Source organism: Hypomesus nipponensis, chromosome 12, assembly GCF_054491055.1.
Source record: "Hypomesus nipponensis isolate SF chromosome 12, ASM5449105v1, whole genome shotgun sequence".
Taxonomy (NCBI): Eukaryota; Metazoa; Chordata; class Actinopteri; order Osmeriformes; family Osmeridae; genus Hypomesus; species Hypomesus nipponensis.
In genome coordinates this window covers 3,238,537-3,263,411 of record NC_140372.1, presented here as the reverse complement: position 1 = coordinate 3,263,411, position 24,875 = coordinate 3,238,537, and the positions used below count along the sequence as shown (strand labels likewise).

Here is a 24,875-nt window from a genome sequence, read left to right as displayed (position 1 = left end):
ATTACCCCATTTCTCTAACCTCATCTGATTGATGAAGTAAAATTATAATTTATTTATACAAAAAAAAAAAACTGTGTATGAGCCTTAATGGTGCTTTAACGGCAATAACATTAACTCATGTTAAAAATAAGTCTGGTCCTTGTATGAAAAATCTGAAAAATTCAGGCCAGCATCCAGAGACTCAACATATGAAGTTTATTTAATATAACAGGTATGACAGAAAATACATTTGAAACACTTTCATAATCAGAAGAAAAAAAATGGATCTATAAAAATGTTTTCAATGTTTTGTATGCATTGCACATCCTTATTAAAACAGTTAGGATGTCTGTGAACACACCACATACTGTTCTTGGCAGCTTCAACATTGCTAATTACAAGTGCCTTGAATATTTTGCTTTGATAGAAATCTGTGAGATGCAGCCAGTCCCTACAGCAGACTGAAAGAGAAATGATTCACTGGCTCGTCACCTCAGCTCACGCATGCTAACCAGAGCTACGGCAACAGAGGATCCTCACAGGGTCTGGGCCCTGATAAAACACTGAATAACAGCAAACATTCATTCATAACTTTTCTGTTATAAAACACAGGCGATATTTGCCTTTCTGAAAAAGAAAGAACTGAAAAAATGAAGAGCTTAAGGGAGAGTTTGTGTTAGTTTTTGTTGAAAGCGAACGCCGACAGCTTGGTTGAAGGATCTGAGGACTTTTTCTTTTTAGCGCTGCCCTCCTCCACCTCGTTCTGTGTGTTCCCCTCTGCCTGTCTTTCTTCCTCTCCTCTTTTCCTTTTCTTCTGCTCTACAGCTTCACCACACTGGCCTTTGGCTCTCTCTGTCCAGGACTACAAGAGAAGAAACACAATACATGTTCAGTTTTTAGACAAAACCAATAAATACTGTTCGTAAAAAAAATATTAATATATATATATATATATATATATACACACACACACACAGACTCCAATCTCATCTTTGCCTGACACGCGCACGCACACACACAAGATTTAAATTGCATCCTGTTTTGTATAATCACTATTGACAGGCTGCGTTCGTTGAAGCCGCCAGTCATCCTACCTTGTGTTTTACAAGCAGAAACAAAAGCTCTGGTCGTAATGAAGCAGGGATGACTCACAAGCAGGGGGAGAGAGGGAGGGACGGGGGGGAGGGAAAGAGAGAGGGGTGGAAGGAGAGAGGGAGGGAAAGAGAGAGGGGGGGAGGGAGGGAAAGAGGGAGGGGGGGAGGGAGGGTGCGGAGGCCAGTGTCTGAGCCCCACTTACCACCTCCTCTCCTGCCCACACACACACACACACACACACACACACACACACACACACCATAGAGATGTGTCCCTGCCCCTCTCACTACACACACCTCTGCTAACCTGCGGTATATTCATCCCTTAATGCTCCCCTCTCATACTCACACACAACCACTTTAGCAACATTACCATAAGATCAATGCTTTGTGCCCTACCTGCCTAATATCCTCAGGGACGGTTCCCAAGCAACAGGCACCTACAGCCCCCCCCCCTCGCCCCCCCCACCTTTAAGGACTGTGTAAAGTGTCCTCCCCAGAACAAGGACACACACACACACACACACCGTGCGGTGGTCAGCAGACAGGGTCCTGAAGCGCCCCATGGCCTCCTTGATGACCCCCGTCTCCTCCAGGTCAGGGTGCTCTGACAGGATGCTCTTCCTGTTCTCCTCCAGCCACAGCTGGAAGCCTGTCTTTGGCCTGACACACACACACACACACACACACACGTTAAATATATAGCCACATCATACATGGACACAGCCAATGTGGGCGGAGCCTCTTACTTGTTGTTCTCCACATTCTCTTCTGGGGAGGCCGGAGGCGGGGCTTCTGGCTTTCTCAGCCTATCCACAGCCAGCTCACTCTCCTCCAACAACTTCTTATTGGCTGCTTTGGGGGCTGTCATATGTAGCAGTGTCGACTGGGTCTAGAGGGAAACAGCCATGTTTAAGCATGCACACCTGTTTTCTAGATAGCATCAGTAACTTGTATCGCGGCTCCATTGAACAAATGTTGGAAAAGGAGTCTATTCTTTGTTGGATGGAGGAGCAGTTCCCTGGTCCTGGCTGGCACCTTGGTCTTGGCTCTGGGAGTCAGAGGTTTGAGCACAGTGGTCCTGCCCTGCTTCCCTCCAGAGCCCAGGAGAGGAGAGGCCTTCCTGCTGGAGGAGCTCATGCTGTCCAGGACGCTGGCGACCCTGGGCTGGCCCGAGGACTTGCCCGCCCCCGACACCTAGAAGAGAGCATGGTTACCCACCAAATCAGACGTAAGGATAAGGGTCACATGGGAGCCATTGGGCTTGGGAAGGGGGTGACTAGGTGTCAAAGGTCAGATCAGCATGTGAAGCCATCAGCTGACCAGGTCGCAGAGGGACTCACCTTGAAGGGGTTCACTCGACCTTCCTTGCTCACTGTAAGAGAGACCAAGTCAACATCAGTACTGTGGTCCAGTCAGACACCAGACTGGCGAGTGTCATTCACACAAAACACAAGGACTTCTCCTTGGCAGAGGGTACAGAACCCAGGTCCTCGGGGTCCCACTGCCCAGCTTGTTCTAGATGTTTCTCTGCTCCAACACACCTGATTCAAATGAACAGTCATTTTCAGGCTTCAGCAGAGCTTGATACAGAGCCATCTAACTCGGGCAGGACAGTGGGACCTGAGGACCTGGGTTGAAGACCGCAGCTGTGGGTACTGACCAGGATTCAGGCTGGGTTTCTCTGGGGACAAAGTCGCTCCTTTGGCAAACGGATTCAGACCTACAAGGACACAACACGCACCCTTAAGTCTTTCGAAAGTAGACGTCTCTACACAGAATCCGCAAATAAACAGACTGCTCATTTCCTCAGCAAGAAAGAGAAAAACTCACACAAAGGAGAAGGAGAGAAAGGAAGAAAACTAGAAAATAACTGAGAGGAAGAGAGAAGTGAGTAGATGAACCTACACTGCTTCCCGTTCTCTGCAGCTTCCTCTGTGTCCATCTCTCCATCCTGACTCTCCTCTTCCTCCTCCTCCTCCTCTTCCTCCTCCTCCTGGGTTTCTCTGGTGCTGTGGTGGTGGTGGCGGCTAGACCTCTGCTCCCCCTGCCTGCGACTAGGAACAACACCAGTGTCAACGACACCTCATCAACCAAAACTCTGCCAGCAAACCATTACTAACCACATGCCTCAATCTGGTCCCTCTAAAGATGATTTGGTGGAGCTTTAAAACCCCGTTACCCAGAATTCCTCCTGGCGCTGCTGTACTGCTCCTCCTCTTCTTCTTCCTCTGGCTCCGCCCCCTGCAGCTGATTGGCCTTCTCCAGGGCGAGGTCGCTGAGGCGCTGGGCCAGGGCCATGCGGCGGGAACGCGAGGCGTATCGGATGGCGAGCGTCACCACGCTCTGGGTCATGAGCTCAGCCAGCTCCACGCAGCGGACCTCACGGTCCAGCTTACAGGACAGCTGGGACACACACACACACACACACACAGTTCATACAAGGTCTGAGACTGAGATGAGGAGGAGGAAGAGGAGGAAGAGGAGGAGGACTCACAGCAAACATCTTCATGAGGAGTTCCTGCTGTTCCTTCTGGGACTGGCTCTGGCCCTCCTCGTCCACCTCGTAGCCGCTGGACGACAGGAAGTCATAGTGGTTGTGTAGGAGCGCCGAGCGCCAGTACTGCTCCTGGAGGAGAGGAGAGAGGAGAGGAGGAAGAGAGGGGAGGAGGAGGGAGGAAAGGAGGAGGAGGGAGGAGGAGGAGGAGAGGAGAAGAAGAGGGAGGAGGAGGAGGGAGAGGAGGAGGAGGAAGGAGGGGAGGGAGGAGGAGGGAGAGGAGGGGAGAGAGCAGGAGAGGCAGACAAGAACAGTCATTTCTAGTCCACCTCTGCTACCTGAAGTATATCTGTGTGAATCTTAACGTGTGTATATTTTTTTGGGTGAGTGGCCGTACCTCCATCAGGCCCTTCTCTGTGGCAGTCTGACACAGGGGCAGCTTCAAGGGCAGGACGGCCACAGCCGGCCGGGGGAGCGTGGGAGGGTACCTGGACCCTTTACAGGGGATACACCTGGGGGCAGGGCAGCACTGTCAGTCCACATCCTGTTCACAACAGTCCACATCCTGTTCACAACAGTCCCCATCCTGTTCACAACAGTCCACATCCTGTTCACAACAGTCCCCATCCTGTTCACAACAGTCCACATCCTGTTCACAACAGTCCACATCCTGTTCACAACAGTCCACATCCTGTTCACAACAGTCCCCATCCTGTTCACAACAGTCCACATCCTGTTCACAACAGTCCACATCCTGTTCACAACAGTCCCCATCCTGTTCACAACAGTCCACATCCTGTTCACAACAGTCCCCATCCTGTTCACAACAGTCCACATCCTGTTCACAACAGTCCACATCCTGTTCACAACAGTCCACATCCTGTTCAGGGGGAGATGCTGGAGAGAGTGGGAGGGAGGGTGGGGTCGCTCACCGGAGCTGCTGGGGGTGTTCGTGTACACCCACCACCCAGTAGTGGTCCGACTTGCCCTTGCAGCTGTCCCGGGTGTTGCAAACGGGGACCCAGGTGTTCCCCAGGGAGCGGTTAAGCAGGCGCACCACGCCCTCAGAGTCAGCGTAACACGGCGTTCCTGGAGGGCGCAACCACAACAGCTTGATCAACCTCCACACCCTGGACCACACGCTCGTAAACCTGAGCAGGACCAAGCCTACTCTGGCACCATGACTCTCCCGGCACAGGAGGATGGGAATCTGGGGTTCACACCCCAGTCCGTGTATGGGAAGCCAGTGCCTCCTGTGTGTGTGTGTGTGTGTGTGTGTGTGTGCTGACTCACCCTCGGCGGTGAAGCCGAGCCAGGCCAGGTGGGAGCGCCTGGAGAGGGGGAGTGGTTCTCCACGGATGACCTGTCTCTTCCTAAGGCCCAACTGCAGCAGCTGCACCCCCAATGCCTGCTCTCCGTCGAAGCCAGTACCTGACAACACACACACACACAGTTCCAGCCTTGGACACAGGAATAGCCGTGACTGTGTGTGTGTGTGTGTGTGTGGGCACCGGGGTCCCCCACCTCTGTGGTACGCGAGCAGCAGCTGCTCTCCGTGGGCGGCCATGCAGACCACGGGCCCCGGCAGGCTGAGCAGCTCCCTCTGGACGCCCCCGATGGAGAAGAGACGCAGGAGAAGGGCGCTGGTGGCCGCCGCCGCCCAGCCCTGGCCCAGGCACACGGCACGCACGTCCTCCCCCGGAGGAAGGTCCAGGAGCCACTCTTTGTTGGTGTCCCACGATGCAAAGTGCAGGCACTGGAGCTTACTGTGGTGAGGGAGAAAGAGGGAGGGAGGGAGGGAGGGAGGGAGGGAGGGAGGGAGGGAGGGAGGGAGGGAGGGAGGGAGGGAGGGAGGGAGGGAGGGAGGGAGGGAGGGAGGGAGGGAGGGAGGGAGGGAGGGAGGGAGGGAGGGAGGGAGGGAGGGAGGGAGGGAGGGAGGGAGGGAGGGGGGGGGGGGGAGGGAGAGAACAAACAAGAGATTGGAGAAAGGGTATAAAAAAGGATTAAGTAAAAGACAGAAGAGAAGACAGAAAGATAAAAGGTGAGAGAGCGGCGACACAGAGAAAGAGAGAGAGATAGACAGATAGAGAGAGACAGAGAGAGACAGGGAGAGAAAGAGAGAGAAAGAGAGAGAAAGAGAGAGAAAGAGAGAGAAAGAGAGACGGAGATAGAGAGAGACGGAGATAGAGAGAGACGGAGAGAGAGAGACGGAGAGAGACAGAGACAGAGAAAGAAAGAGAGAGTTAGAGACAGACAGAGAGAGAGGAGCCGTACCTGGCCAGCTCCTCAGTGGCAGGGCAGGCTAGCAGCACGGCCTCCTGGGACAGGTCCACCAGGCTGTGGCCCAGGGAGTTGGTCAGGTGGATGGCGTGGTGGACGGACGTGTCGTGGAACTCTACGTCGATGGCGTTGTCCTGGTCGTCGTTGTACCCACGCACGATCCCCACCGAGTTCCACATCTGACATGAGCGATGGGGGGGGGGGGGGGGACGGGACTAGTTTGTTGGTTACTTTTAAACTGTGTGTGCATGTTGTTTGGTGCATGCCTTTTCACTTTTACTTTGTCACAGTAACAATAAATAAAGGACTATTGCACCAAAACAGTTGAGGGCCTTCGCCTAGAATAAATGAATGACTACAGATATTTTGGTCCTAGACGAATCATAATCTCTGGGAATCTATGTTTCAGCGGGGTTGTGTGTGTGTGTGTTACCATGAAGCGGTGCATGAGGTGTGCAGGGGTGGAGCCAGGCTGGAAGGCCTTCTGAGGCGGGGTGGGCATGGGCCCGTGGTGCAGCGGTCTGGGGGGCGCGGCCTGGACAGAGGGGGGCGCTGTGGTGCTCCCAGCGTCATCATCCTCTTCAAACGCATCCACACCCAGCTTCAGAGAGCCGGCATCTGGAACAGACAGAGAAGGGTGTTGGGGAAGGGACTTCCACTGGAGGTTTTACAACAGAGCGAAGGGAAGGCACTTCCACAGAGCAAAGAGTTTTAAATAAAAAAAACACCATCTCTGACGTATTCTATTCTTCTCCTTTTGGCTGCCTCTCCAACTGTCTGGAGGACTTTGAACCACGTCAGCATGTCTGGCTGTTTTTAGCCTGGTCTTTTCATATGATTAGAGCAACACACTGATCCTATCCATCTAGGTTTGTGCAGGTTCTACACTGATCATGAACGGCTCCAACAACCTGACCAACCTCAATCTGTTCCTGAAATGATCCTGTACCTCCAGCCATGTCAGCCTGAAGCATCAGTGTCTTCAAGGACTAAGTGAAGAACGTGTGCCAAGAGGAGAGGACGAGGTGAAGCAACGCCCCCCCCCCCCCCCCCCTCACCTCGAGAATTGTCGTCCTCCAGGAACGCCGAGCGGTTCCGCACGCGCCCCGTGGCGGGCATGAGGTCATCATCCTCGTCTTCGCCGGCCCCCGCCACGCGAGCGTTCTTGGAAGGAGAGCGCGTCTCGCTGGCGCCTTCGTCCAGGACTCTGTCGTCGTCCTCGTCGTCAAACAGGTCGTCGTACTCCTTCGCCTCGCTGGGCGTCACCTGGTGGAGTGAAGCAGGTAGCGTCTTCACTACACGTTTGTTTAAATCAGACAACAAGACTGGAAATGTTGGACGGTTCCACTCATGACTGCTCCAACAGCACGGATCCCACTGTCGGAGACACCCCATAATAGACAGGCGGTTACCGTGGCTTTCGCGGTGGCTTTCGTGGTGCCAGCGGTGGAGGGGGAGAGACCATCCAGCATGCCCAGGCAACCCTCCGTATCCGTGTACGCTAGCTGGTTGCCGGAGGGATGCCACGCCAACCCACACACGGTGTAGCCCTTCTCATGCTTGTGCCTGTAAGGAACCGCATCAGCAGGACGCGTTAGCATGCTAGCGTGGCTACGAAGCTGCCAAGCACACAACAGGCTTCCTGGGAGGATGTTGGGTGGATGTTGGACGGATGTTGGGCAGATGTTGGGCGGATGTTGGGTGGATGTTGGGCGGATGTTGGGCGGATGTTGGGCGGATGTTGGGCGGATGTTGGGCGGATGTTGGGCGGATGTTGGGCGGATGTTGGGCGGATGTTGGGCGGATGTTGGGCGGATGTTGGGCGGATGTTGGGCGGATGTTGGGCGGATGTTGGCAAATGTTGGATGAGGATTGGCTGGTACCTCTCCAAACACAGCTTGGTGTCCACGTCCCACACCGTCAACAAGCCTCCGACGCTACCAGCTGCCAAGAACTTCCCACACTGCGACCAGGCAACCACGTTGATTGGCTGAAGAATGAGAGAGGGAGAGGGGGGAGAGAGAGTGAGACAGGGAGTGAGACAGGGAGTGATTACATTTACATTTCATTTAGCACACACTTTTATTCAAAGCGACTTTCCAGAGAGCTTTACAAAAGAGCACAGGTCACTGATCATAACAACGAGATAGCCCCAAAACATTGCGGGTAGCCAAAACATGAAGCATACATTGTGAAAAGCAAATAAGTGCCAAAGGGAAGAACAATAAGAGCATGAGTAAGACGGAAGGTGGAATAAACAGCCTGACCTGTTCGCGTGGCGAGCTTTGCTTTAACACAAGAATTTGAAATGGTTGGTTGACAGAAAACAAACCAGCCTTTCCATGTGATGGATTACTTATAGGCAGGAGCGTATACCAACCCCCGTAAGCAGACAAACACCACACAGTTTCCAAACAATGACTGGAAAAACCAGCTGCAATAACAACCTACATTAGGCCCGTAAAAGTTGATGAATATACGTGGTTAAGAGCAAACATGAGTTCCAGAGTATGTGTCACTGTTCCACAGGTTTGTCAAAGCCCAGGTCGACCTTGACCTCACCTGTGTGATGAGGTCATCGCTGAGGCTGCTCACATGACACCAGGTGTCCCTCTCGTACAGCTGCACTTTGGTTTCCACGGGAACGGCCAGAAACTTTTAAAAAAAACACACAAACAAATTCACGAAAACTCGTAGACAGTTGCACCTGCGCTTTCACGGAGAAGCGCGTAGGTCTGAAACAGTTCTGTGTAGTTCAGAAACAGTAGTCTGGTGTAGTGTGTGTTTGTGTGTGTAGCGCCCTGGTCCTGGGGGAAGGTGGTTTTGTGTCGTTGTGCACCGTACCAAGTCACTTGACTTGATGTTCATAAGACTACAGATAGAAGACCTTGATTAGAGAAGCTCTCGTTAAGCAGAGCTGGAGCAGCTGTACCTGGGCAGAGCCAGGCTGCCAGCCCAGTCGACACAGGGACTTGGCATTGCTCACATCGTTGGACTTCTGGAGCAAAGGCCAGCTGGTGATCTGAGTCTGAATTGGCACATACAACAGTTATTGTTAGAACTGCAACGGAATAACAAAACATTTAGTCCACGAATGAATCCATGTACTTAGACCAAGCAGTTAATAACAATAACAATGATGATGATTCTGTCATGTGGCTCAGTACCTGCTCCTCTATGTTCCACACAACCACAGACCCATCACAACTGGCTGAGGCCTGGGGGAAGGAGACAGGGAGGGAGGGGAGACAGAGGGGGGAGAGAGGAGACAGGGAGGGGGGGGAGAGAGAGAGAGGGGGAGAGAGAGAGGGGGAGAGAGGAGACAGGGAGGGAGGGGAGACAGAGAGAGGGGAGACAGAGAGAGAGGAGAGAGAGAGAGGAAGAGACGAAGAAATGGTCAATTTGTCTTATCGAGGAGCTACTCTGGTGAATGTCAACATCGGCACAGACAAAGAATATCTTTTCATTTTTTATTTGAACTGCTTAGCCAGAACAACATAATTTGGAACAGATGCAAGAGTTGTGACCGTGAACATTAAAATTATAAATCATAAAAGGATTCCTACCAGGAACTCATCCTTGGGGTCAAAGGTCACACTCAGCACAGGCGCATCGTGGCCCCGAAAAGTCTTCTGCTGGCTGCTGTCAGTCACCTCCACCACCTTCACCATGAAGTCACTGAGAGACACAGGCACAGGAGAGGGAGTCAGTCAGCGAGGGAGAGAAGGTGCGTGGGTGAGGTGAGCCAATTCTGAAGGAATTTTCACTAATGAATCCGTGAATCATAATTGCCACCATTTCCGAAATCTATCAGCTGGGACAGCTTTCAAACAATCCTTAACAAGCCCAGCTGCTTGTGTTTTCCACTGATCAATACTTTGACGCCTATTAGCAGCCTGGGCATAGCTCTATCAATCTGGTGACATGGCCTGGGCATTCATTTCAGTCATATACCTGGTTAGTGTAAATCAATACTTCCAACACATTGGTATCTACCTCCAGCCGAGGCTAATAACAAGTGAATCGACAGATGTGTTTTCTGTACACTGAGGTCATTCCACTCTATGTCGGAGGCACAATTGTTGCAACCGCTAAAAACGACTTAAAATCAAACCGAATCACCTTAGCCTCAATCTAGGGTGTTGATGAAAACAACAGCCTGTCCAATAGCTGATCTACTGGTCTGGATTAACATGAACAGGTTAGGTGATCCCATTTCTTCATGTCAAACAGGCAAACAAACATCCATTAGTCTCTTCTCTTCTATCACTACTAACTGAAATTACCATGTTCAATAGACGTCACTGTGTTGCTCATCAGAATCCCTCCCTCCCTCTCTCTCCCTCCATCCCTCCCTTCCTCTCTCTCTCTCTCTTTCCCTCCATCCCTTCCTCTCTCTCTCTTTCCCTCCATCCCTTCCTCTCTCTCCCTCTCTTTTCACCAATCCTCCTCAGGAACCTTCCGGGGGGATATTCAGCAGTGGTTCTGCAGGTGTGGCGCTCTGCAGCAGTACCTGGAGCCTGCAGCCACTCTGGATCCGCTGGCGTTGAAGCAGACGTGAGTGGCGTGGGTGGTGAAGCGGGTCAGAATCCCATCCGGCTCTCCATCGGGGAAGGTGTGGATCTGGACTGTGTTGTTGGAGGCTGCGGTCACCAGCTTACCCCTCTGTGGAAGGGAGGAAACGGAAGGCATGGAGGCAGTGACGACACCTGGGAACTCAGACTACCATAACAGCACATCGGTACTGTGACTGAGGCCTATGGCGGTGTTAGGAGAGACATGAAAGCAGCAGGAGAGAGTGAAGGCCTTCCTGCTACGGCTTGGGTTTGAACCGACCTTTATAAACATGTCTTCTTCTCTCTTTCTGTCTCCCTTCCTGTCTACATTGAGCTGTGTCTATCCGTGTATCCATTGTTATACAACGTGTCATACTCTTTTTTGGGGGGGGGGGAAACAGAAAAAGGAAGCGTGTGGATTGAGTGGTGGGGCTAGTGCAGGAGTACCTTCAGTGCTAGGGAGTAGGCCTTCTCCCCCACGCTGATGGACTTGGGATCGTCATCCTCCAGGCTTTCCCAGATCCTCACGTCCCCGTCACTCCCACACGTCACGAGGGACCTGACAGAAAGAGCCGAGAGGGGAGTCTCAGCGGAGAGGGGAGTCTCAGTGGAGAGGGGGCAGGGGAGAGGGCAGGAGGTAGGGCAGGGGGTAGGGCAGGGGGGAGGGCAGGGGGGAGGGCAGGGGGGAGGGCAGGGGGGTAGGCAACTCCCCTGTGACAACAAGCTTGGACCCCCTTGTGTTCCATCTAAATGTAGAGTCTGAATAATTCTAAACATGGTCTTTTGCCTGTTAATGCTTGCAATGCAGTGAAGAAAACTATATGGCAGCAATCATGTTTTATGTAACTGGCCCCTCTAACAGTACAACTGGCCCCAGCTTGGCCCCCCCAGTTGAAAGGGTCTAGATGGAACCTCCCTTGGGTGTCAGCTACCAGCAAGCACAACTTGGTGGCAGGGCGGTGTGCGTTTAACAAGTAATGTTGCCCACCTAGCTAATAAATCATTTAAAGTCACGTGCGATGTAAATGAGCTCTATCGATACATTTAAATGTTGAGATATACAACATGAAAACAAAAGCCAAATGAATCATTGTTACATCAGATGTTTTAAACAGCTTTAGCGATACTTACTTTCCACTGTCGTCAAAGCAAACATCGGTGTGTCCCTCGGAATGGCCATAACGCATCGGCTTTCTTTCACAAGGCATTTCCAACACAGCAACTGCCAGATAGAAAAGGTATTGATATACAACGTGTAATACTCTTTTTACTAACTATTTGGTTTTATCGGGCCGGACAATTATGGAGTGATATATATTGCAGAAAGGGGCTTCGTAGAACATAACAGAGCAACTAAGGATTGTTGAATGACAACACAAAGATACTAGTTAACGCTTGAAAAGAACAAGTTGTGTTCGAGCGCATGTCTTGCACTTCTTTGCGGGAGTGTTAATGCATCTTTTACCGCAGTCAATGGATCCTTGTTGGAGGCTAAATGTAACTTACTGTGAAATATCCCTCTTGAGTGAAAAGTGGCAAAGTCCCGCGCGGATGAAAACAAGGAACAGAAGTTGAGAGTTCCCGCCAGCAACGTCAGCCGACGTCGACGTCGTTGTCAACGCGATTGGCCACTCCCCTCGACTCCTCCTAGTGAAACGCCGACGTATGACGTCCACAAATACAATATTGCGCTTTTCCGTTCCTCCATTGACTGGATAGGTTCTTTGGTAGATTTTTATTACAAACAGATTCTGATATGATATGGTATCTGTACCTGGCAGGCCTACCAAAGTCTCCGTCGATGGTGACAGACACTGGTAGTCTGAAAGGCGAATCTCTGGGTAATGTAATAAACGCTACAGGAAATAGCTGCTGCAGCGTTGTCTAAAAATTACTGTGAAATCCAATAGTCCTAGATAGTGTGTTTGTGTGTGTGTTTGTGTGTGTGTGTGTGTGTGTGTGTGTGTGTGTGAGAGAGAGAGAGCATCTGAGACAGACAGAAAGAGATAGATAAAATAGATAAGAGTGCAGAAGTTAAAGTAAATTTGACATTGTTCATGTGATTGCTATGTGATTGTATTCATACCGGTCAAAAATAATATTTGTCAAATCAAATACAATTCTGCCCAGCTTCAAAACACACAACCAGTCTGAATACTGTGTACGTCTGAATTATCCATGCTGATGTAATAAGATAGCTTTTACAAGTTTCTGGTTAGGCTCTGACTACAATCATAACTGAATCATTTGAGACATCATGCATATTTCATTTCTGTGGCTGGTAGCAGATCAATAGGGATGGCTCCTGGCCTACTGCCTATTTCCATTGAGATGGCCTTTTCCCTACTAGCACAGACTTATTGGTGCTACAATAAGTACAGGATGTCAAAATGCGCACTACACTTTGATCAGCTTCTTCAACCCTTCTAGATGGGCAGTCACATTGAAGACATAAAGAAAGGATAGATGACTGATTAGAAAATGTTAATTTTGTCATGCAGATTGTCCTTTTATGTATTTTTCTGTGTAACACATTGACATTTAGAGGTGCCCTTTGCAGAGAGGCACACTTCAAAAGGAAATATTTCCATACCATTACCTTGTCTAACAGAACCCTGGAAGTGGAAGATTTGTGTAGGCATCACTTGAGCTGAAACAAATCGCTGTGCCAATTTGCCTGTCTTAGGATGCCTAGGATAACATGTTTTCCATAAATGTTCAATAAAGCAAACTGTCATCCTCTAAACGTATGGCAACGGCAAGCATTTATTGTTCACAAATAGGCTACAATACCCACAAAAGTAATATAGTGACAGCAAATAACCAATGCTTTGAGATATTTCAAAATTCCTAGAAAACAATGTTGTTACTGCCACGTTAGAGCTGGAGTATCAATAGAAAACAACAGTTGTCCTGGCGACAGGTGAAGCAAGGTATTTTTATACTGGCCATACTTCACTATGTATGTAGCCACCAAGAAATGAATACTGAGAAATGAAAACACATATGGGACAATCGTGGACCTGCAACCTTAACGTGTCTCATCAGTGCATTTGAAGCGCCACCTTGTGGTCAAAGATATGAATGCATCCGATGGACTAATGATAAATCAGTTCATCAGTCTATGAAAGAAGACCATGCATCTCATTACTCACTTCAGGGCCTCAAACACAGCTAAACGTGTTCACGTGAAAAGACACTCCATTATGTACATTTCAGTGTGTCAGTGTAATAAAATAAGTTTCCCTAAAGTTTGTTTGAGTACATGATCATCTCATTTGTAGGAAAGTCAATGGCGATTTAGGATGTAAAGATTACTCAAAAATCATCCGAACACCACCTCAACGAACATGTGACACCAACTGTTCCAGTAGTAACAACATTATATATTTTTTCATTTTGCCTTGTATCTTGTTTCCCTCACCCTATCGACATGTCAAAACAGGCACGTCAATAACATTTCTGGCATGTGTGGTGTAACTGACTCAACTGGGTTTATTTTATTGAGTTAACATGTAGTATATTTGCCGCTAGTATACTAAACTCCTCCACAGTTCTGTTCGTTATTCAGTGAAGTAGCCCCTGGTCAAAACAGAGTTTATACGAGGTGGTAAGTTCTCAAGAGTCATGAGTCAAGGCCCAAGAATGAACCAGGAACTGGCAAGAATATGGAGGAGTGACTCAGTGACCCTCGAACCGTCCCTTCCCTTTACGTTAGCCAACCTCCACTGTCAAACTCTCACAAGACGGAGAGATAGTCTTTCTTTCAACAGGCGAGAGAGAGAGAGAGAGAGAGAGTGTGAAAGAGAGATAGAGAGTGTGAGAGGGAGAGAGAGTGAGAGAGAGAGAGAGAGAGAGAGTGAGCCCCAGCCGTCTACACGGCGCAGGCTCCGCTGCACTTGTAGTGGTACTGCTGGAGGTAGTGTCTGAGCTGCAGAGGCAGAGGCAGGCTGTCCATGCCCCTGTAGGTGGTGCAGCTGCAGATGACTGCCCGGCACAGGTGCTGCAGGGAGAAGGGGAAGGTCCTGGGCAGGGGCCGGGAGAGCAGAGGCTCAAAGAAGAGGCAGGTGGCCGGGTCGCTGTAGTGCTTCAGCAGGCCGGTGACGCAGGGGTCGCGGTACATGCAGGGGTCGCGGCCGTCGAAGCTGAAGCGTTTGCCGTCCTGCTCGATGCGGGCGTGCAGGGAGCGGCTGTAGCGGCGGAAACTGACTGAGAACAGGAACTCGTCCTGGGCCGAGTCCCTCAGCAGGAAGGTGCCCTCCGGCTGGTCCTCCAGTAGCTCCTCTGCCTCGAAGCGGTTCAAAACCCCCCAGTAGCAGGGGCTGTTGTTGATCTGGAGCAGGTCGGGGACCAGAATGTAGTCCGTGTGGCAGCCCCCCTGTGCCGCCCCGAGGGGGAAGGAGGGGTCCCAGTCCTCCAGACAGGCACTGCCAGGCCCCGGGGAGCAGATGTCCTCCCAGGACAGGGGTGTGGGAGGCGGGGAGGAGCTGGGCGGGGCGGGGGGTTTGTGTGGAACCTCCAGGCTCACGGCAGCACCGGGATGGGGGGCGTGCTTCTTGATCAGGTGCCAGCAGTGAGCTAGTTCAGACTTGGGAGAGAAGGGACACTTGTCCTGCATGAGCTCCGAGACGTGGATCTTGCGTTTGGACCAGAGGAGCACGGAAAAGGGGGGCCGCGAGGCCCCAGAGGCCGGATGGTGATGGTGGTGGTGGTGGTGATGGGAGCGCAAAGGGAAACACTGGCCCACGGCATCCTGGAACTTCTGCCTGAGGGAGCGCCGGGTCATGGCTTTCCGGCAAGTCGCGTCCATGTCCGCTTCGCCCGGCACGGTACAACTGCACTTCCTCTCTCTGCGTCGCCGCGGGCAGGAGGACGAACGACCCCCCTGCTCCTCCGCCGCATCCGCCTCCAGCCCTCTAAGGCCGGCCTCGTTTCGGGAACTCCTGGAACGCTTCTTCCCGCGCCACACGAGGCTGTCTGCGCTCCAGCTGCGGACGCCACATTTTGGACGGGCGTCCGAGGTCCTGGTCTTTTTCTCCGACATGGCAGCCAACTCGTATCCCTGCGGCGTTAAAAAACAGAGACAGGCAATATCATACACTGTTTCAAATCTATTACCACAGTAAAAGCAGCAAAAATTACACATTTAAACAACAGAAGCAGCTTTAATCCTACATTATAGGGGGAGGTCAGAAATCCACTTGCCACCTATTGTGGACTGCAGTCAGACCTCTGAAAGTTCCAGGGAAACCCCCCTACTGTGAAGGTTAGGACTAATATAGAAATCACTGTGAAGTGTCTCACTTCGGAATCACTTTCCAAAAATACACAGCCTCAATATTGATACATAGTTTGCTAATAAAATACAGAAGTGATGAATTCCCGAAAGAGAGCATCCGATTTATGTTTGGAGAAGTGTTTTCCATGTTATGTGCCAAATCTCTGGCGTTGACACGTTTAAACAAAGGTGAGACTTAGAACAAAGGCAGTTCATAGACAAGTGTTTTGTTCATGGCATAATGCTAGAACATCTGTCCCTGACGCAGATGGCCAACCTTTCAACGCTATAGAAGTTATGCCCAGCCGCTCCCTTAACATAATTTACGAAAACGTAACCGAGGCAATGAAAACTTAACTGTTGCCAAGAACGGTCTTACTAAGCGTGACACACATTTAGCTAAAATTTTGCTAATATTTGAAACGATAATTTCTATTTCGAATCCAACTACCCATTTCACTTTTATATTAGTTGCATACACTTATCCAGAGTCAATCTTACCTTTCAAGATGAGGTTAAAGGGGCATTATTCCCATGTTCGTCGGTGCCAAATCCTAAAATCTCTCCATTTGCGCAGGAAATGAACGCGATAGCCAGTCCTCTGACTAGAAACCTTCTACCCGTGTGGTGAAGTTCCGCTCTCTTTATAGACAATCCTCTGGGGAGTTGGGCCGTTTCCTCTTTTGGCTGGATGTGATGGAGTGAGACATCCTTTACTTAACTAATGGTAGGTGTAGCGTACTGTACACTTAAAGAAATTCAAAAGACTTGCAACTGATTCAGACTTTTTTTGTTCAGTAGCCTATTGCGTTAAGGACCCCAAACTTTAGCAGCGTATATATGTATATATACTGCTGGCTATTATTTTATTTGTTATTATTAACGAGCTAAAATGGGAAAACATTTGATCTTGAATACATTGATTTATGTACCACGGAAATAGACGTATTTGCTGCTCGACATAATTAGGCGACAATAATGGCCTCTGTCTGTTTATCAAATTAACCTTGTTAGAGAGGAAACGACCATGCTTTTAGATTGCATTGAGCGCTTTATTTATTGATTGAATAATCAATGAGAGTCTTCCGATAGATTCGTCTGCTTCCGGCAATCTTCACGTCAACCTGACTTACAACATTGCATTGTTGCATTGTTCATCTTCAAAACCTACAGGATCAAATATTAGGAGGCAGTTCCAATGCGGACATAAAAACGTGATGTCATGTTGTTAATGAGTTCATGCCTCAGAACAGGTGCTTCTTAAATTTATTGCAAGATACATTATTCATTATCATTATACCATTATACCATTACACAACAATGTTGGTGTGTACACTTCCGCTTTATCGGCCAATGCTAATTGTGTGTGTGTGTGTGTGTGTGTGTGTGTGTGTGTGGGGGGGGGGGGTAAGGGGTAAGGGGTAAGGGGTGCCTGTATAGCCCAAATTCAGCAAGATTGTCAACCAAGCAATTTGACGGTGAGGCTGTGGGGCCTCCGTAGGTTCACAGAGAGAACAAGGGTTCTGTCACAGAGTTGCAACTCATTAAAAGTATTTTAAGTATTCTTCTTTTTCAGGTACTGTAGTCTTTAATAAACCACATTCCACACCACCCTGTCACTTCTTCATTTTAACTTTTGACCTTCCTATCCATTTTGAAAAAGGTTTGACTTTCTCCTTCTTATCGACCCCGTCAATAGAAACAGGTGTGCAAGGTGCTAGCAGTGGGGTTCGTGAACATTAACCACACATTTTAAATGAGGCAAGTCTTCGGTGATACTCTGTAACTCACCACAACTTCCGTCAGTGAGACCTTGAAGAGGACGAAGGGAACATAGTAAGGTCAAAAGACCTTTTGTAAGAAACCGGATGTGGAGGGATAACTTTGTGGGGGTTTTGCCTGAATTGCTTTAAATCGATTCCTGAATGCTCAATATTCTACGACGAGAGTCTTTCACGTTTTGGTTTTAAAAGTTTGATGTTGTCAGTTCTGTATAGTCTGTACTGTGCCAGCTACTGACTGACTAAAGTATAGTGCAGCACGTCTCAAGTAGCTACACCCAGGATGGTTCTGGAAACCCAGTATGCCTATTAAGCTGGTACAGTCCATCATGGCAGCGCAGGGATCCAGGGCCGACAAGTGTGCCAAATATTAGAGCCATCGATCTGATGAACAGGAGAACTAACATTGTGCTGCATTAATAATTTATGTGATTGCTGATAAATGGGAAGGGTTAGTGGAAGCTGTAAAACATGTACAACCTGTACAATTATTTTTGTTTCCACCGTTCAAGGTTTTAACCCAGCCCTGCACTTGACCATAACTATTCTGTATAGTTAAGGTGGTTTACAGTAAGCTCATTTGAATATGAGCAATGGCACACACACACCAAACACACACACTAACCCAGTATGTGGCAGATCTTATCACACTCCAGTCATTCATAATGTTGGGGGACTGACAGGGGGTCAGACTGAGATGGTGTGTGTGTGTGTGTGTGTGTGGCCTTGTGAATTACTGGGGCAGGTAAATCGAATCAGCAGGGAAGTCTCTGGCTCCATTGATCTCAGATGTTCTCTCTCTCTTTCTCTCTCTCTTTGTCTCTCTCCCCCCCTTCTTTCTCTCTCTCTCCCCCCCCCTCTCTCTCTCTTCTCTCTCTCTCTCTCTCTCTCCCCCCCTCTCCCTCTCTCCCTCTCTCTCTCTATCTCTCTCTCTCCTCTCTCTCTCTCTTCCCCCCTCTCTCTCCCCCCCCTCTCTCTCTTCCCCCCCTCTCTCTCTCTCCCCCCTCTCCCTCTCTCTCTCTCTCTGTCTCTCTCCTCTCTCTCTCTCTCTCCCCCCTCTCCCTCTCTCCCTCTCTCTCTCTATCTCTCTCTCTCCTCTCTCTCTCTTCCCCCTCTCTCCCCCCCCCCCTCTCTCTCTTCCCCCCCTCTCTCTCTCTCCCCCCCCCCTCTCCTCTCTCTCTCTCTGTCTCTCTTCCCCCCTCTCTCTCTCCCCCTCTCTCTCTCTCCCCCCCTCTCTCTCTGCTCTGATCTGTATCAGTGGACTGCTCTGCTTGAGCCACTGCCATGACAACCAGGGTGATCTGGACTGCATCGAGTGATAGTTAGACTGGCAAGATGCCATGCTGTTAAAGGTTATGATGTGCACGTTGGTATGTTATTGTTAGTCAGTCACTGTGTGTAAAACATCCAAGGACATAAAAAATACAATTTGAAGTAGTAAAAAGTCGATTTCCTCCTCAGTTAAATTGCTCCATTAACCCTACTGGACTTACACTTCCCTTAACACTTCCTCTCCATGAATACAAACTGACAAACACATATGAGGTGTGGCTATTTCCTTTTGTTCTGAGAAAAAATATCCCTGCAATTCAGTGGACATTCATAACTTCAAACTGGCATCGTGTTCTCAACATGCAGTCTCGTGAAGGTAGTTTCCTGTTCGCTGACACGTTTTCTAGACTGGTTATTTTTTATGCGCACAGATTTGTTGTGACTAAAAAAATGTTTACCAAGGAGTATAAAAATGTATATCTTCATATGATTTCTAGCTCAAGCTGCCCCGTTCATGCGAGCCCATCCCATCCCAGCCTCGCCATTAATGGGAGACACAGACAGACTGCTCCTTGATATGTATCTCCCTCTCCCACTCACTGGGCCCTTCCATGCTGGAGTCATGTGAACCAGTGTATCATCTTTCTGAAGGGGATATTTATTTATGCCTACAGCCAGTCCTTTTTCCCGCAAGCTCCAGTCAATACCCTGCTGCTGCCCAATACCCTCAACTCTCAGCCGTGTTGCCGGGCAACACATTAGAAGCTGCTGCTGCTGTTCGTCAACAGTAACTAGAACTAGACCCATGGGTGTCATTGGACCGTGGGTCACTGTCACCCTAGTACAGTGGGATGGGTCAGGGAACAGCACTATTACAGTAGTGTTTGGCCCACTCTATTGATGTTATTTTCTGGATGTTTTTGTTATACTTCACCTCATTAAAGCATATCATGCTTATAGGCTGTTGTTGTTGTGGTCGTCAAAGATGAGAATGTTTTTATTATTAAGATTTTTTGCGTTTGCCAAAACATGCAAGCGCATCACACAGGCTTACAGGGAACCTATTCAATAGCAGTTCAACATCTAACTATAAGTACATTTATTTTTTGAGAATCGCCAGTATCAGAGATGTAAAAAAAAAGCTAATCCTCAATGTTTGGTGTCTACCAGCAACCCTGCCTGCACCTGCATCCAGCACAGCGAGCAGTCAATACCAGCTGGACAGACTGGGAACGTCTGACAGCTTTTCTATCTCTGATTCCCCCATGGTGACTTATCTCCTTGCTCATATCCTGCTGCCTTCCCCTGACCTCTAATGGACGGGGGGCAAAATCGTTAGAAACGGCTTGTATGTCCTTTTTATTCATGTAAATGTTCCGAGCCCCCCCCCCCTGCCCAACTCCCTCTTAAAAAAAAAAAAAAAATCAATAGCAGAAAAGAGAAATTCCAGTAACGTTGTGCCCGTGTGGTGCTTCCACAGCTAGTCTTACAGAGTAGGGGCAGGCATGCTCACTGGTGACACAGTTCACAAAGTGAACCCTTTAGATTGAAGTGCTTCCACTTTGTTGCTGCGGTGATTTGTTAGGAAGTCATTTGATTTGGTTGCCTTAAGAGAGCCCAGGAAAATGTCTGAACTACAGTTAGGCAGCGCCGCCATTTTGGTCAGATTCTCTGTGAGGGGCCCCAGGCCAAACCATAGAGGAATAGCCCAGATTCAGAGGTATTTAGAAGCAGTGAAAAAATATATTTTTGAAAAAAAAAAAAAATATATATATATATATATTTTTTTTAAAGTATCCCTGATGTGGGAATGAAGTGTTTTCTCTCAGTTTCTTTAACTTTTTGCTCTCATTTATTTTGTCATTCTTCAATGGTGAGTCTTTTAGGGAGTCTCCCTCTCTATGTCTGTGCTCAAGAAAAGTTTGCTGAAAAAAACATAAGCAGCAGGCCTACGGTATAATGAACTCCAGATTGTTGCCTATTGGGTTAAGATGGAAACACTGGCAAAGTTAAATTCTCTATCCAGACTAGACTCATTAGTTAACACAACATCTAGAAGATTTTTTAAACCACAAACTCGTAGCATAATCTTCCAATTGTTCATGCCTTAATTCGTCCTGAATCATGTATGAATTCTTAACAACCACCAACGTAATCTAAACACAGATTCTTATTGAATTCTTACATTCTTACTCTCACTATAAATGTAAATGACAATTGTTATTTACACGTACTTATTTTTTGTGTTGTTATTTCATCTATTTATTATTTAGTAAGTTACCATAGTTCCCACTAACATTGGAGACTTTGCCGACGTCAATGAACCGCGCCTTCTCACCCCAGCCCTTCTGCCACGTCATACTGGAGTGCTGTCAGAGAGAAGGAAGAGGAGGAACATTTATGCTGTTACGATCAACGATGTAAAACTATTGAGAAACTCAAAAGCTCATTCATTTGATTCGGAGGCATATCGTTTACGTGTCCTTTTATTGATGTCACCGTAAGTACTATGCTTGCCAGCTAGCAAAAATCAGCAACAATATCTATGCTTTTTACTGATACGAATAACTAGGCTAGCTAACAACTATCGACTAGTAGGTATCTGCTACAATGACTATGTACGTAGACTTTGAAGCGATTTATTTATTCTGCTGTGATTAGCTAGCTAGCCTAATGTTAGCAGTCTTTAACAAGTTTATATCTTTGCTGAAATGAGCAATCGAGCTAACTGTATGTCATAACGAAAATAGGGGAGGATGAATAATATAAACAAATGTTATTAGCAGTGCATTCGCTTGCTTAAACTGTACATCAGTGTTGACAGCGAACTGAAACACATTTATAGGGAATTGTGGGATAGTGTAGTGGCCCATGGAAACGTCCTTGTCAGTACTAGCAACAGTGTCGGTTAGTGTCGGTTATATTGTGTCGGTTAGTGATAGCCGGTTCCTTATATTTTGTCTTGTAAAATAGGGAGACACCTTATTAATCCCACTGACCGTGTTGGTCAGGTGGGAGTTCAGAGCAGCTAGCCCTGGTCTAGGTGAGAATCCGCTGTACAGGTGTCAATTGTGGGCTTGGCCCGTCTCCGGTTACATGTCCTAAACAGGAGGAAGTTCAACGTTGATCTGTCCTGAACACAATACTGACTGTGTCAACTCCTCGCTCTACACAAAAAGCACACATTGGACCAGATTCCATAACTTTTTGGTCTGGTCACCGAAATGCAGTTAGAACTCTGTATACTAGCCCTTCTATATTTTCTCTGCACTTTTTGTATGTTACTTTGGAAGGTAGGTAATGTAAAAAATATATATTTGCAGGGTCAAAGTCCAATGCACTTCAGAATATCTGTGTCAGTGGCATCTGCTTGTTTGATAAAGCAAGTTTGATTTGATGGTGCTGTGTGTGGAGTTAGAACGGTTGTGTAAATGAGCCTGTATAAAGATATCTTGCGTGTGTGTGCGTGTTTGATCCACAGAGTGTGAGAGATGCTGCTGGATGAGAAGCCTCTCTTTGACCCGTCCCTGCTCCAGGAGCTGGACTGGAGCAGCAACACGGTGTCCTTCTCTCCCCCATCTCCCCCTTCCAACCTGGGGAGGGGCTGCATCTCCGCCCCCTCTGCACAGCCGACATCAACAAAGGTAGGCTGACTCGCATGCCCCTTGTAGAAGGAGCACATTTGGACGCTATACTCCCTGTCTACCCAGAGAGATACTTTGTTGAAAGAAATCAGCTCCGTGATCAGATGTGCACATCTATATCTTTGTTCCCTTAGCCTACTCATCGGCATCATTACATTTAGTCATTTAGCAGACGCTCTTATCCAGAGCGACTTACAGTAAGTACAGGGACATTCCCCCCGAGGCAAGTAAGGTGAAGTAAGACACAACGTCATTGGCCATGGCGGGGAATCGATCCAGCATCCTTCTGATTACTAGTCTGACTCCCTCACCGCTCAGCCATCTGATCCACTAGATCAGGGCTTTTACAAGGATTTCTATTATCATCATTCTGTCATTATTACCTGAAAGGAACTCGTCTGAATGTGCTGTGTCACCTTGAACCAGGACTGGCTGTCATTTCACCCCACTGATGGCTGACTGTGTGTGTTTGTTACATTCTGTAGGATTCTGTAAGGTTCTGTCCCAGCTCACCCAGGTGGGAGATGTCACACCAGAGCAGTTCATCAGTAAGTCCTGGCCCTACTTCAGCCCTCTCAAGGCAACGGAAGCTAATCGTGCTAATGCTATTTGGTATTTCGAATATGCTATATGGTCGTTATTGCATTATGTGATACTATATACAGTATATTACTTTCTGAAAGACTGCAGAAACTAACCGTCATTTGCGAAATATCTGGTTTAATAGGCCTGAATAACTTGATTACACACTGACACATTGAGTGTATTTGGTCTTTTAGAGAACTTTGAGCACATGAAGAACACCGGGGACTACTATGTCGTGGTGGTGGAGGACACCAATCTGCGGCAGATTGTAGCCACGGCTACGCTAATCACGGAGCACAAATTCATCCATTCGTGTGCCAAAGTAAGAACTATAGAACAACAGAATCAACTATACCAGAGTCACACAGACTCCCGTAACGTTGTGACCAGTCTAGGTTCTAGATTTCTGTTATTAATCAGCAGACACCATAGACGAATAAATAACAAATTCAAGACACAAAGGGGGCCTGTTGCAAGGTCTTTCCACAGAAGCCCTTGAGAATTAATCTGCAGTCAACACGAGGCAGGCTTGTAGATCCCATCCGGGTTAACAGCCGTTGTCCTGATTAATATTTCCGGAATCAAACTGTGAAAAAGAAGCAGTAGGCCATAAATGTACCTTGTCTTAGACTTTATGTCCAGGTGTGGCCATATGATAGGATAGTAATAATGTCATACTGATTGGGATTATCGTATGCAAACGCTAAATCCTCGAATTCCTCCGAGAATGTTTGACGTTTAACTGTTTCACAGAGAGGAAGGGTGGAGGAGGTGGTTGTGAGTGACGTCTGCAGGGGAAAACAGCTTGGAAAACTGTGAGTGCTGCAGCTTTACACACAAAGACAGAACCTAAAGAGGAGTTAATGACTAAAGTTAATGACTTATAATTTTTGGGGGGTTTAAACTTCATATCTGTTCTCTTCTCTGACTAAACTGTAGGTTGGTGTCGACTCTAACTCTTCTCAGCAAGAAGTTGGAATGTTACAAAATAACACTGGAATGTGCCCCCAACAATGTGGCTTTTTACCAAAAGTTTGGCTACTCTGCCTCGAATGAGACCTACATGCAGTGTCGGTTCAATGATTGAGGTCCAGACCCGGTCATCGCTGTGGGATTTGACCCAAGACCCCCGGGGTCCACTCAACGATGCCATCCTCCTCCCTCTGGGACCAATGCTACCTCACCTGGGAGATCTTACACCACGGTAACGTCTAGCAGCAGGAACAGGAGTGTCGATGTTGTCCAGAACACTAAGACTACAGTGTGCAATCACATGCAACTGTCACTTGAGGTGTTGAGAAGCACATTCTAAAGAATGCATGGGACAGATGTTTTTTTTTATTTTTTATTCATCCTCAAGGTTTTTGTTTATTTGAATAAGTGAGACTTAATTCAGAATCAGAATTTTGTTCTTAATATTCTGTATATGTATTTATTTAGGTTATGGTTTCTCTTTATTGGGACATGTTTTGAATTCCTCAAGACTGATCCAGAGGCTGGATGGGACACTGTGTGAGAGGGTTACTTTGGCCGCTGGAAAATACTGTATTTATTGGTCAAGGTCAATTTATTATTTTACCATTTAATGTCTAGAAGAATGTCTATACAGCCATTCTTTATTGAGATTTTTGGCATTTTGGTCAGAAGAAAAACCATGTAAATGTTGGTCTTGGGGGCAGATAATACATAAAATAATGCTTATTTATTTAGCTTTGATTATTGGTCACTATTCTTGGAAATATGGGGACATTTGTATTTTCTTATTAAGAGGAAAAATAATTGAATGGATAAAACAAAAAGTTGTAAATGTTCAATCCAACATGGTGTTTAAAGACTCATTGATTAATGGGGTTTGGACAATGTGTATAACAATGAAAGTGGGTAAGTTCTGTCAACTATTTAGCTAAAC

The 24,875-nt window shown here is 48.0% G+C and overlaps 3 protein-coding genes across 3 annotated transcripts; 1 reads left to right on the top strand and 2 right to left on the bottom strand.

Annotated features, from left to right (window-relative positions):
- Positions 1 to 172: 172 nt before the first annotated feature.
- On the bottom strand, positions 173 to 12,115 carry wdhd1 (WD repeat and HMG-box DNA binding protein 1). Its single transcript, XM_084667640.1, has 26 exons — positions 11,913 to 12,115; positions 11,538 to 11,628; positions 10,854 to 10,965; positions 10,364 to 10,515; positions 9,417 to 9,528; positions 9,018 to 9,068; positions 8,783 to 8,878; positions 8,413 to 8,505; positions 7,734 to 7,840; positions 7,263 to 7,416; positions 6,909 to 7,116; positions 6,284 to 6,468; positions 5,845 to 6,029; positions 5,095 to 5,336; positions 4,864 to 5,001; positions 4,503 to 4,659; positions 3,968 to 4,082; positions 3,571 to 3,702; positions 3,256 to 3,479; positions 2,982 to 3,130; positions 2,737 to 2,796; positions 2,417 to 2,448; positions 2,112 to 2,270; positions 1,823 to 1,965; positions 1,601 to 1,736; positions 173 to 841 (listed from the first exon to the last, which is right to left on the bottom strand). Exons 2-26 carry the CDS (start codon positions 11,612 to 11,614, stop codon positions 656 to 658), a joined length of 3,405 nt encoding a protein of 1,134 aa, XP_084523766.1. The 5' UTR covers positions 11,615 to 11,628; positions 11,913 to 12,115; the 3' UTR covers positions 173 to 655.
- Positions 12,116 to 12,907: 792 nt separating this feature from the next.
- Positions 12,908 to 16,308, bottom strand: socs4 (suppressor of cytokine signaling 4). Its single transcript, XM_084667641.1, has 2 exons — positions 16,186 to 16,308; positions 12,908 to 15,468 (listed from the first exon to the last, which is right to left on the bottom strand). Exon 2 carries the CDS (start codon positions 15,448 to 15,450, stop codon positions 14,281 to 14,283), a length of 1,170 nt encoding a protein of 389 aa, XP_084523767.1. The 5' UTR covers positions 15,451 to 15,468; positions 16,186 to 16,308; the 3' UTR covers positions 12,908 to 14,280.
- A 5,920-nt stretch (positions 16,309 to 22,228) lies between these two features.
- Positions 22,229 to 24,785, top strand: gnpnat1 (glucosamine-phosphate N-acetyltransferase 1). Its single transcript, XM_084668189.1, is given in 6 exon segments — positions 22,229 to 22,310; positions 22,313 to 22,381; positions 22,867 to 22,929; positions 23,161 to 23,288; positions 23,720 to 23,781; positions 23,906 to 24,785. Coding segments are annotated over 6 exon segments (552 nt in total). The 3' UTR covers positions 24,054 to 24,785.
- The last annotated feature ends 90 nt before the right edge of the window (positions 24,786 to 24,875 follow it).